Source organism: Acomys russatus, chromosome 4, assembly GCF_903995435.1.
Source record: "Acomys russatus chromosome 4, mAcoRus1.1, whole genome shotgun sequence".
Classification (NCBI taxonomy): Eukaryota; Metazoa; Chordata; class Mammalia; order Rodentia; family Muridae; genus Acomys; species Acomys russatus.
The window spans coordinates 3,222,845-3,236,623 of NC_067140.1; the positions used below are offsets into that span (position 1 = coordinate 3,222,845).

The following is a 13,779-nucleotide window of genomic DNA, read 5'->3' on the forward strand; positions in this document are numbered from 1 at the left end:
CTGACTCCTCCACTCCCTGGCTGTATATCTAAACTTTAATTTTTCTTTCCACCCCTTCTCTTGTCCTCTTTCCTTAAGATTTCTTCTCTTCTCACATTGTAAAAATATTTATGCCCCCTCACATTCAACACATTCAAACATATAGTATCATCTCTCTCTCTCTCTCTCTCTCTCTCTCTCTCTCTCTCTCTCTCTCTCTCTCTCTCTCTCTATCATCTAGCTATCTATCTTTCTTTCTTTCTATCTTTCTATCTACATTTAAATGTCATTTGCAGAAGACAGAAAATAAGGTATTTTTTTGCATTCTGAATCTGACTAATTTTACTAGACACAATTATTTCTATTCTTTTTCTGAAATGTTATGATTTCATTCCTCTTTTGTGACTAAATTAAATTCCATTGTGCACTAAACCTTGCTTTTTAAAAATCTAATCCTGAATGTCGGAATCTCTGTTGGCTCTATTTCTTACCTATTGTGAACAGAAAACATGTGTCTTGTGGGAAGGGGCATGTGAGAATGACAGGCATTCACTGTGGGTTTTTTCTTTTTTTCTTATCCCTCCAATACCATCCAGGTGTCAGGACCAAAGATGTTCCAATTTGTGAGCCTTGTTGTCACCTTTGGCCTGATCATTGGCACCTCAGAATCACTGTTGAATAATGCTTTAAGTTCCTTGAATAATTTGAAAGTACTGGGTTCTGATCCTGGGAAGATTCTGAATTCCCCCTCTGGAGGTGAGTCAAGCTGGTCCCAGGAAAACCCCTAATAAATACTGCCTGCAATTGCAGAGGCTGCCAGGCAGTATTGACCTTTATGGGTGGCTTATGGAGAAATGTGCAGCTATTCAATTTCTGCCTTACTTGTCAGTTTAGAAATGAAAAGTGCTACCTTATACTCTAATAGACACTTACCAATATAACCACAGGAGAAGAAATTAATTAATTAACTATTTTTTACTATGACTCTTACATGCAGATCATAGTCCCCTCCTCTCAGTTTCTGGTTATGGGTGGGAACATGTATCCACTTCTCTCTCCCTGTCTCTATTTTTGTTTTTTTGAGGGAGGGTTTATCTGTGTAGCCTTAGCTGTCCTGGAATAGCTTTGTAGACTAGGCTAGACTAAAGCTCACAGAGATCTGCCTACCTCTGCCTTCCAGAATGCTTGGATTAGAGGTGTGCCCTAGTGATGCTGGGGACTGACTGATGACTATTTTTGACAGATGATCTTCAGAAAGTGAATCTGGATGTGGGGTCTCTTCAGAAAGATTCAGACTGGTTATCAGCCAAGAACAGCATTGTGGAAACAGTGAACTCACAGGGTGTTGGCAAATTAAACCACGTTTCACCTCTGAATGGTTTAGGGTAAGTTGCTGTTCTTTGCTTCCAGAAAAGAGGCTACCTGACTTCCCAATATCAAAGACAGATGGAGAATCCTCTTATACCCCCACAGAGCTGAGGGGTTCTAAGGCAATGTTCATTAGATCTTGAGTAAGTCTGAAGCTGGGCTACAAGACCAGTTTGGACAGTTCATGCATTTGAGTTCCCACAGTAGGTAATTTTAGGCTCAGGTTGAATGTTCCACTTGCCTTCATCTCCACCTGCATCTTGGTACTTAAAGCCTTTCTCAAAGAATATCACATTTATTCTTTAAATATAGCTCAGAGTAAAAGTCCAAGGTCCTTCAAGGGACAGAAATCTGGAATCTAAACCTCTTAATCCCTAGCAGTGGATTCATGGAGTTCTGACTCACAGAGCCTGGGCTCAAATTCTGGCTCTGCTGCTTATTGTGTTCCTCCCTCTGTCCACTGCACCTGAGAGTGTAGCTGTTCACATTTCTGCACAGGATGCAGTGAAGACCAGAGGTCAACGAGGAGAGGAGCTAATGTGGAAAGAGGTATGACAAGAAGGTTTATGTGGTTTTTTGGCAGGTTGAAAATCAATGAATTCAGACTCCTGGACTTGAAAGCTGATCTGTCTTCAGATGGCAAAGGCATCAACTTGAGGATGCCCTTGGCTATGAGTGGCACTGTTTCTATGTGAGTATGAGTCACTTGGATTTGGAGGTGCAGTGCAACATGGCTGATTTGAGTAGGCATTTAATTACTAGCTACGCTGTGTCCTTTGGCCCCAGTTTCCAAATCGGTAAAAGAAGGGCACCTCTGATGAAGTATTCTAATGAAAAGAGGCCATGTTAAGTCTCTTTCAAAAGAATCTTCTATGTAATATATGTTTCTGTGTTTCTTGCATGTATGCACTCACATGTCTTTGTGGAATTCAGAGGTCAACATCAGGAATTGGCCTCAAGGTGGTGAGGGTGCCACATTAATTATGAGATAGTATCTCTCCCAGAACCTGGAAACAGTTGATTTTGATTATTCTTCCTAGATAAGTAAATTAGAGTTTTAAGGTTTTTAAAGTAGCCAAGAAGAGACTTGATACCCAATGAGAATATATAGGGGGACGTAATCCCCCTCAGGAACAGTCATAGGGCAGGGGAATAATGGGAAAATGGGGGGGGGGAGAGGAATGGGAGGATACAAGGGATGGGATAAACATTGAGATGTAACAAGAATAAATTAATAAAAAGAAAAAAAGAAAAAAAAGTTTTTAACTTTATAGTGAGAGACTCTGAAAAATGAGCAAGAACCTGTGTCAAAGTCTTTTTAGAGTTTGGAGGTGTCTTTCAGAAAGAATATTTGTCTAGAGTGTGTGCAAGCCTGGCCTCAATCATCAGCCCTTGGTGTGGCGGGTGGGTGTTTTATTTTATATAGTTACAACCCATGAGCTCTGGGATCCTGTTATGTACTTAAACATTTTATGTTCATGATTTCTCACTAGAAATGTGTGATTCTGTCCTAGTTTCATTATTAAATGGAGTAAACCAGATACAGTACTTTAAATAAGAACTGGGAATTTATGCTAGAAAATGTTAGTAGTCAATTTAAGTATTAGTCTCATGAAAAGAAAAACCTTGCATGTATTAAATATGCATGGCTCAGAGAAGTCTCATACAAATGTGTAAATTTCATAGAGAATATGTACCATGTTGACATTATTATTATACCATTGATATTGTCCACAGACACCATTCATCATTACACAGAGAGATGATAACCAGAGCAACTTGCAAAGCCTTCTAGACTTGTTTCCAGTATGACTCTTGTTTTCTGCAGCCCTTTACTTGGCCCTCTGGTTGATGTCGCTATTTCCTTGGACCTCATAATTCCAGTCAGTATTCAAACCAATGCTCAGACCGGCCTTCCCATGGTAGTTGCAGGAAAATGCTCTATGAGTGCAGACAAAATCTCCATATCTTTGTTGGGCAGGTAAGACTCATCCATTCCAGCAGAGCTGGGCTCTCAGGGAGGCTTTAGGACCCCTGACTTTAATCCTATTTCTACACCTTCGAAGCAGCATAATGGAATCCACCATCTGATTAGCATCAAGTACCAACACTGTCACAAGTCTACAGCTTCATCTTTAGAGGATGCAGTTTGCACATACTCCATACTCAGGCTTCTGAGATGATTGACTATGTAGTTCTAGGAATCAACACATTTTTGTCTTCCTAGTGCGAGACTTTGCTATTAGCTGCATTTTCTTTTTTCCTTTGTAAAAAAATATGGCTACTAGAAAGGGAACCAGGTTCTTATGCTTACAAGGAAAATCTTTTGTGGAATAAGTTATCTACATAGCTCTCTTCTCTGATTATTTTCTAGTGAAAACTCTGTTCTCTACCAGGCAGTCATTGTGCTATGCGCTAGAGACTCATTAGGTGCAGCCACATAGGTTCTCTGTCTCCTAGAGCATATCAAAAGGATAAGAAAGGCAGAAGGGTATTTCATTCATCAGTGAATGCAAAGAAAATATAGAGTACCACACAAACTATCATACTTAGCAGGGCACAGAAGAGCCAACACTCCCATCAGTCCTTGGTATGGATGGGCTGCTCCAGAAGATGACAGCTGGATGAGAGTTGAAGGCGAGGAAGCAACCTCAGTGAGACTTGCTGATGAAACAGGTTTAAGGCTGACTGTTTTTGCCCAGTGCCCAAAGGATCAGCCTGGTGTTCTTTAAGTAGGGGCTGAGTGAATGATGCTGTGTCAGGGCTGTGATGAGCACCCAGGCACGGAGGAAGCCACCTCTTAGACATGAGATGCCCAGATGCTCAGGGAGGGTCTACTGGGCAGCATTCTGTAATGAGACTATAGAGCAGGGTTATGATCACCTGAGCCCCATAGGACCCTCTTGTTCATATTGAACTCTTGACCAAGCTTTGTAAGTCCCTTCTTTTCCAGGCGAAGTTCCACTATCAACACAATTACTGACAATCTATCTGCAGTTGTCACAAAGCTAGTGTCATACCTGCTGCAGAACCAAGTAAGTTCTGAGATCTTTGCACCCAGAGCTAGGTCTAGTGTGGGCAGCAGAGGTATTGTAGGTGTGGTGGGGGAACTCAGGACACTGTTTACCTGGCAGGACAGATTTCTCTTTGGGAGGTCTGTAGGCTCCTTCTCCTCATGAGCTGTGTTTCAGGGAGAGGGAGGCAGAAATCACAGGTGCTGACCTGAGGTGTTTATGATATCTGTGTACCACATCTTTATTTAAGCTGCTTTTTTTGTAATTAACACACCTTATTTAAACATCTGTATTTAAGCATGTGAATGAGAATCTGCAGTGAATTGGAAATTGGGCCTCATCGAGGGTGGAAGCCTTCTGAGAAATGAAAAGATCCTTGGTTCCATAGTTCAAGGCACAAGAGTCTAGGGTGTTAGGGCTCTAGGTACTAAGTCTTCAGGTCCTGAACTTCTGACTTCCTGAGGATGTGGTTTCTCAGCATCCCAAGAGAGTCTGATTCAGGCTGCTACAATTCCATAGCTAAGGTTAACTGTTCCTGGGTCCTGAAAATGAGGCCCTCTGTCAAGGGAGGGTAAACAGCCTGTTGCCAGCAAAGTCTCATCTGTTTTCTTTTCTCTCCCTCTCCTCACCCCATCTCCCTCTTAGATATGCCCACTGCTCCAGTTCATCCTCAGTCACCTGAATGTAACTCTTACTCAGGACCTTCTCTGTAAGTCACAGCCTGGAGCCTGGAGTGGCTTCCATAGGCCAAGAAAACAGCTGCGGGAATGTCCCAGACAGAGACCTTACATTCTTTTCAAGGCGGCCTTTGTCTTCTCCTCTTCTCAATGGAGGCTCTATTTGATCCTTATCTTCCCATGTTTGACAGAATAGTTATGGCAACACAACTCATGCACCAATGGTGTACAGACCTGGAGGTGGCCCTTCTATGGATATGCCATTTTACACAGTCCTTCTGTGTCTTTGGTGCAGAACCTTACTGGGTCCCTCCAAGGGTTTGTACAGAGCAGCACAGGGTAATAGTGGTGTACTTGAGGTCATGTAGGTGACATAGTGATGGGCTGGAAGGAGGTAATGATTTGGTGGGCCTCTGTTTAGTTTCGTATGGCAATGACTGATGCTGCTCTTGACTTGGTTCCTTTAGCTGGTCTACTGACAGGACAGTTACCAGTTGGTATCTGAAGACGAAGGAGAAGAACCAGAATGCTATGACATCCCCTGTTGGTATGGACATGTCCCAGTTACTTCTGTATTGCCAACAGAAAATAACATTATCAGAGAAAGTATAAAAAAAGCATTTGGTTTGGGACTCACAATTCCAGAGAGGTGGGGCTCATGAGCACATGGTGAGGAGCATGACAGCAGACAGGCAGCATGGCCTTGGAGTAGTAGCTGAGAGGTTATATATTGGACCCAATCACCCAGCAGAATGAGCTAACTAGCAATGATTTGGCCCTTTGAAATCTGAAAGCCTATCGCTAGTGACACACCTCTTCCAAAAAGCCACACCTCCTAATCCTTTCCAAACTGTTTCTACACAAAGAGACCAGTTATTCAAACACATGAACCCATTGTGGCAATTCTTATACAAATCCAATAGGAAGGCTCTGTGTTCTATGCACATCAGCTTGTCACGAAGTCAGGACAATGAATATTTTGCTTCTGTCACAAGAGAAGAGAAATTCTGACTTGATCCTGGCTCTAGGGGGAACTCTGAGCTTGAGTATATACTGAATCCTGAATCTGTATCACAAAGATGGTGGACCTTTGATACTAAACGAACTTACATGAGGTATTGACTGAGTCCTAACTTTGTGAAAAGACACTTGTCCATTACCTGCATATGGACCCTGGCTTCATGGGCATGGCCTCTACTTTTCCAATGTGCTGTGGCTCCAGAAAAAGTGATCAGTCTAGTTTAGGGCAACAATGTGAGATCAAAACCAGAAATCTACAGTAATCTCTATCCTCTCTGTGTCCTAAGCCATGCTGGCCACAGTAGGATGAAATGGGCACAGTGAGGCCAGGATACCATTGATAGAATTTATGCTCAATGAAAGCCTCCTCTCACTGTTGCTGTGATTTCCAGTGTCCTGATGCCCTGTGATTTCATTCCAGGCGAGTCCCCAATGGTTTCATCTTACTCCCATTGGCATTTATCTCTAGAAAGTGCTACTGCTACAAAGACTACCGGAGACCATCTGAAGGATCCTTCAAGACACCCTTTTTATCTCATTAGTCTACATACCTGTTTTCACCCTCCCAGCAATAAAACCCTAATTGCACTCCTGTGTGTGGCTTGCCTCAGTCCTTGCAATAGAAGTTGTTGGCAGTGTGTACAGTATGATTGGGGTGAGATCGCAGATGGTGGCTGAAGCAAGAGAGAAAGGGTATGGTACATACCTTACAGCTTTTTTTATACACAGAGTTACAGAACCCTTGAGTGAGTGGGCCCCTAGCCACTGTGTGAATGTAGCAGAACTCCAACCATCCAGCCACACATGCCCATTGAGACCCAGGAGGACAGGCAGACAGGTTGGGAGATTGGTTTTTCTTGCCTATTTCCCCTTAAGGACCATATCAATCTCTTACATTCTCCACCCTCACTTAGCCCTCCTACTGATACTCAGTTCCTAGGTATCAGCTCCAAATTATAGGAATGTTATCTATGGTGAGATCACAGATCCTGGAGGTACTCAATGGATCCTGATTCTATTCTTGTCAGGAAGGCTACCACTAAAGAGGTCTTCTTAATACTTCACCACATCCTGATGCAAAGGAAAGAGACTGATGTTCATAGAGGAAAGTGATTCATCCAGGTCACACAGTGAGCAAGAGTCACAACCAGGATTACATTGACTCTCTTCTAACATTTATGTATTTGTGGTTCATGCCCTTAAAAAATGTAATCGCTGAACTTTAGCACCAGGAGACTCCCAGGCATTAACCCACTTTAGGTGACAGTCAAAATTAGGCTCTTACACTTTAAATTGGTTAAATACCATGGAGGTCTGTATCTTTTTCAATGGGATTATTTCACTTCCCCTAGAGTCAATGAAGGACACGAGGGAGTTCCTTCAGGGCACATTTAGAGGACAATCTCTCTCTCTCTCTCTCTCTCTCTCTCTCTCTCTCTCTCTCTCTCTCTCTCAACTGATATCCAGAGAAGCCTAAAACACAGGGACACTAACTCTTGGCCTCGCCCTTGACTTTCTGCCAAGGTTCTATGGTTTGAATCTACAATGCTATCCATAAGATTAAATGTTTGAGCACTGTGACTCCTCCTGGTAATACTGGTTTGAAGGCCATGGGACTTTTGAAGCTGCATAACCTAGCAAGAGAGGGTTGCTGATCACCACTCTTGATGATCATATTCCTCTTTTGTCCTATTTCCTGCTCCATGATCTCCCAAGATATGATCTGGGCATGGATACATGTCCCAAGCACAGATCATGTCTCACTAGCTGCCATGTTTTCCCCACCATGAGACACTCATGTCTCCTAAAACTGAACCAAACAAACCCTCCAGTCAATCATTTTTGCTTAGTGTTTGATCACAATGAAAAGAAAATGTAACAAATGTAATACAGGTAATTAGAACCAGATACAATTGAAGTATGGTTTCTTTTTTTTTTTTAAAGTACTACAAGGATTTATTTATTTTCTTTTTTACATATATATTTATATTATTATACATATATACAATAAACTACCTACAGCAAGAAAAACCATGGTTTCTTTAAAAAATAAGTTATGTCATGTAAACATGTCTGTGTTTAAATCTCAAATGTGGGATATGGGGCTGCCTTAGTTTATACATAGCTGTTAACTATAATTACATCCTGTAGGGAAGTGGCCTTTTTCAGATGTGGATAGCTTAATTCTGAGGACACTGAGATGTTATAAATATCGAGAGAGAGAGAGAGAGAGAGAGAGAGAGAGAGAGAGAGAGAGAGAGAGAGAAAGAGTGAGTGCACCACTTTGAGAAGATGTTTGGAGGACGAAGGCTGCCTGTTCATTTGCTGTTTGTTGGTGTTCTGATCTGGTGGCTATACTGATGACTAAGTTTGTATTGCTTCAAAGAACCCAATGACTCTAATAGGCAGAAGTAGCAAAGAGAATTCTGACCTTTCTCTCCATAGTTTTTCTTTTTTCTCCTGGCTAGTGTTGGGGTTGGTGGAAGGAAGATAGAGGTATAAAAAACTCCTATAAATTGTATTTAAAAGATGGCTATGATCAGAAATGATGTCCATTGCTCTAGCAAGGTTTGCCATGTCTTTGGAAGAGATGAGAAAATGTGTCTGAAGCTGGATGCTGGAGAAGTGAAATAGCACTTTAAGAGTAGTTTAATATATCATGTTTATGGGAGGTGGTAAAATCTAAATGCTCACACAACGGCAGGAAGGAACCTGAGCATGCTGAACTTCAGAGGGCATAAGAAGGAAACTATGGAGAAATGAGCCAGACGCCATCATTTATCCATGCTCCATTAGGGAGAGAATCTGACTGTGCTCGGCCCATTTCCTGACTATTTGAATGAGGCCAAAGTTTCAAGTAGTGGGCTAACTTATCTGTCGAAAGAAATTTCAAGATAGAGAGCACTAAGGTTATGACATGGTCCTGTCCTCCTACTTAAAAAGAGCTGTATCATGAAATGCCAGAACAAATATCAGAGTATAAAGATGTGAAAGACATGCAGTTTAGTGAAGTAAGGAGCATGTATGAGGTATTGTAGGTAATGCCTGCATGACAAGTGATAACCCAAGATTTGGAATGACTGCTAAGGAGGCCTGCAGACACCTGTGTTAGGAGTTAGCTCATGTCTGCAGCAAATAACTGGCTATAAAACAATTCAACAAAAGGTTAATCTGGCTTATAGTTCTGGGATAACCATTCGATCATGCCAAGGAAAGCTTTGCAGGCAGGGGCCAGCGGTCACCTGGTCACATTGCATCAAGAGTAGGGAATCAGAGTATGACTAGGAACAAGGAACAGCTTATCAAAACCACATTGTACATTCTTGGTGATCTATTTCTTCCAGCAAGACTCTAACTTCTAAGTATTTTAGTCTTTGCAAACAGTACAAAAATCTTTGGAACTAAAGTTGAAATAAATTTGCCTTGTTGTGACATTTCAAACTTACATCATGGTAACATCTAAGTGGAGCCCTGTGTGCAATAGGAAGTGTGGTCCTCATAGCAGGAATACTAACATTAATATCAGAAGGAACCTCTGAGGATTCAAAAGGCATTTGTTTTAATTGCCTTTTTATGGCATCTACTGTATTGGTAGGTTGGAGTCTGAGGCAAAGAAAGATCATGGGAGCAGTTGTGCATCACACATCAAGGGTAGGCAGAGCCTGGATGGCACTGAGGATCTTAGGCCAAAACTCTCTGCCTAGGATCTCTTCCTTTTACACAGTACATGTAGCAATGTCCCCTTTTATGGTTTCAGTGTGGACAGGGTCAGAGTCAGTGGGGACTGCCTCAGACTGGCAAGTGGCCACTGAACTTCTACAATGATGGTACACCACTCAGGGATGGATGCAACCCCCAAATTCCACAGTGTCCTGGCAGCAGTGCTCTCTGTATCTCAGCCTGAGAGAGCCATGTGTGCCAAGCTCTCTGCTACAAAAACCTGCCCTCATTTCTCTAAGACTGTATTTTCCAACTCTAAATATAAACATCCTTGAATTCCAAGATGGCAGCACCGAATATGCACTGAATCTGATCTACAGGAAGCTGACTAGGGTCCCCACTGGGAGCCACAGACCCCAAGACATGGAGAACAATAAGGAAGAGCTCCCTGATCCCCACATGCAAGGGCCCTTGACATATAATTATTCATCAACAAACTGCTCTCAAACACTAGTGAAGGGCATGAGCAGCTACCCCCAACATCAGAGACAGTAAAACGATGAAAGGCCAGTGTAAAAACACAAACAACAAAATAAAAAACAATATGGCATCTCCAGATTCCAGCTGTCCCAAAGAAAACAGCCCTTAAAACTCAAAAGCAATTGAAATATAAGAAAATGACCTCAAATCCTTAGTATTGATGATGATAATGGAGGAAATGAATAAAATCCTTAAACAAATGCAGGAAGATCTGGCCAAACAGGTTCAAGACATAAAAGAGGCCTATATAGAGGCACTGGAAGAAATTTAGGAAAACACAAACAATCAGATGAAGGAAATCAGCAAAACAGTTCAACATGTGAAGATTAAAATGCAAACAATCATAAGGGCATAGAGGGAAGAAAAATGGGAATGAGAGAACTTAGAGAAAAAAGTAAACAATACAGAGGTGAGCTTCTCTAACATAATTCAAAAAATGAAGGAACAAATCTTGCGACTAGAAAATACAATCATAGAAGTTGAAGCAACCATCAAAGAAAATACTGCAACCAACATTAAAATCAAGGGACTTAACAGTCACTGGTCATTAATATCTCTCAATATCAATATTCTCATTTCTCCAAAAATGCACAGACTAACTGAATGCATGCACAAACAAGATCCCACATCCTTCTCCATTCAAGAAATGCATCTAAGCCACAAGAATAGACATTATCTCAGACTAAAAGCCTGGAAAAAGGTATTCTAAGCAAATGGACAGAAGAAACAAGCTGATGTAGCCATTTTACTATCTAACAAAACAGTCTTTCAACCAAATTAATCAAAAGAGATGAGGAAGGACACTTCACACTCATCAAAGGTAAAGTCAACCAAGAACACATCACAATTCTGAACATCTATGCTCCCAGTATCAGGGCACACACATTTGTAAAAGAACTATTAACAAAGCTTAAACCACACATTGATCCCCACACATTAATAGTGGGAGACTTCACCACCCCACTTTCATCAAAGGATAGGTCATTTAAACAGAACCTAAACCAAAAAATAATGACACTAACCAATGTCATGAATCAAATGGATCTAACAGATATCTATAGAACTTTTTACCCAAACACAAGGGATTATAACTTCTTAGCACCTCATGGAACCTTCTCCAAAATTCATCATATAGTAGGTGATAAAGCAAGCCTCAACCGATACAAGAAGATTGAAATAATACCTTGTATCCTATCAGATCACCAAGATATAAGGCTGTAGTTAAACAACAACAAAAAACCTACACATACATGGAAACTAAACAACTCTCTACTTAATGACACCTGTGTCATGAAAGAAATATAGAAAGAAATTAAGAACTTCCTGAAATTCAATGAAAATGAAGGAACAACCTACCCAAAATTTTGGGACACATTAAAAGCAGTGCTAAGAGGAAAATTCATAGCACTAAGTGCCTTTATGAAGAAATTAGAAACATCCCATATAAACAACTTAGGGACACATCTGGAAGCCCTATTTAGAAAAGAAGCAGAAACACTCAAGAGGAATAGACATCTGGAAATAATCAAACTCAGGGATGAAATCAGTAAATTGAAACAAAGAGAACAATTCAAAGAATGAAGAAAACCAGGAGCTGGTTCTTTGAGAAACTCAGCAAGATATACAAACCGTTAGGCAAACTAGCTAAAATGCAGAGAGAAACTATCCCAATTAACAAAATCATAAATGAAAAGGGAGACATAACAACAGACACTGGAGAAATACAAAGAATCATAAGATCTTATTTCAAAGGCATATGTGCCACAAAATTTGAAAATCTAAAGGAAATGGACAATTTTCTTGATTGATTCCACTTGCCAAATTTGAACCAAGACCAGATAACCAAACTAAATACGTGGCTATATTTATGGTGAAATACCAGGATTCTTGGTGCCATCTGCAGTGGAGGCTTATCTGATGCCACGAGTCTGCTAGTAGGCTATCCTTAGTGAGTCATCTGTTGGTCCACAAAGGTATTTATTATGGCCATAAACTAACTTTAACTTTTAAAACGATTTGAATCAAATCAGCAATTCAATAATCAGGGATTAATTCATCTAAATAACAAGCAGTACACCTTCAACAAGATCCTGTAGGAAGTTTGCTCAATCAGAGCCGGTCAGTGTCCAGAAAATAATAACTCACCCTACTACCACATGTATTTACCTTTGGTTTTTCGAGACAGGGTTACTGTGTAATCTTGGCTATCCTGGACTCACTTTGTAGACTGTGCTGGCCATGAATGTAGTCCTGGCTGTCCTGGACTTGCTTTGTAGACCAAGCTGCCCTTAGACTCACAGTGATCCACCTGCATCTGCCTCCCTGGGTGCTGGGATTAAAGGCATGCGCCACCATGCCTGACTTTAATGCCAGATTTTAGAGATATGCAGCAAAGCACAATTGACAGGCTAGTCAGAGGTTGGAAGCAATTCTGGGGTACATCATGATACAGACCTTGCAAATACTGGATCACATCCAGAGATCTCTCATGCCTACTGGACTTCCCCAAATCAATGGCTCCTGAGAGCATGTCAGAGGCAGGAACCAGTTTGGGGGTGCAATGTGGTGCAAGACTTTGCAAACACCACATCACCTCCTAGACAGCCGTCATGCCTAGTGAGCTCCCTTAACAGTGTGGCTCTTAGCAGTAATCCACCATATAAACAAACTGAAAGAAATAAACTACATCATCATCTCCCTAGATGAAGAAAAAGCATTTGACAAATTTGAACACCCATTCATGTTTAAAGTTTGGAAGAGATCAGGCATACAAGGCACGTACCTCAAGATAATAAAGGCTATATACAGCAAGCCAATGGCCAAGATCAAATTAAATGGAGAGATACTTAAGGAAATTCTTCTAAAATCTGGGAACTAGGAAAGACTGCCCACCTTCTCTATATCTCTTTAATATAATTCTTGAAATTCTAACTAGAGCAATAAGACAACAAGAGAAGATCAAGTGGATCCAAATCAGAAAGAAAGAAGTCAAATTATCCCTATTTGCAGATATGATGGTGTACATAAGTGAACCCCAAAATTCCACCAGAGAACTCCTAAAGCTGTTAAATGCCTTCAGCAAAATGGCTGGACACAAAATTAACTCAAAAAGCCAGTAGTCTTTCTATATACAAATTACAATCGTGCAGAGGAAGAAATTAGGTGAACTACACCCTTCGTGAGAGCCAAAAGCAGTATAAAATATCTAGGAGTAACTCGAACCAAGCAAGAGAAACACTTGTTTGGAAAAAAACTTCAAATATTTGCACAAGGAGATTGAAGATGACATCCGAAGATGGAAAGATATCCCTTATTTGTGGATTGGGAGAATTAACATAGTAAAAATGGCCCTCTTGTCCAAAGAATATACAGATCAAATGCAATCCCTATCAGAATATCTGACAGTTTTAAAAGACATCGAAAGATCAATTCTCGAATTCATATGGAAAAACATAAGACCCAGAATAGCTAAAACAATCCTGTACAAAAAAAAGTAGTCCAGAAGATCTCCAAACCTGTTC

At 40.9% G+C, this 13,779-nt stretch overlaps 1 protein-coding gene across 1 annotated transcript in view; it reads left to right on the forward strand.

Moving 5' to 3' along the window:
* The first annotated feature begins 590 nt into the window (after positions 1 to 590).
* The window catches only part of LOC127188340 (BPI fold-containing family A member 2-like), a 48,247-nt gene continuing 35,058 nt past the window's right edge, over positions 591 to 13,779 (forward strand). The window contains exons 1-6 of the mRNA XM_051144824.1: positions 591 to 735; positions 1,223 to 1,364; positions 1,931 to 2,038; positions 3,176 to 3,328; positions 4,301 to 4,382; positions 5,007 to 5,070. Of these exons, the coding sequence (XP_051000781.1) occupies positions 591 to 735; positions 1,223 to 1,364; positions 1,931 to 2,038; positions 3,176 to 3,328; positions 4,301 to 4,382; positions 5,007 to 5,070 (694 nt within the window). The remainder of the gene's footprint in view (positions 736 to 1,222; positions 1,365 to 1,930; positions 2,039 to 3,175; positions 3,329 to 4,300; positions 4,383 to 5,006; positions 5,071 to 13,779) is intronic.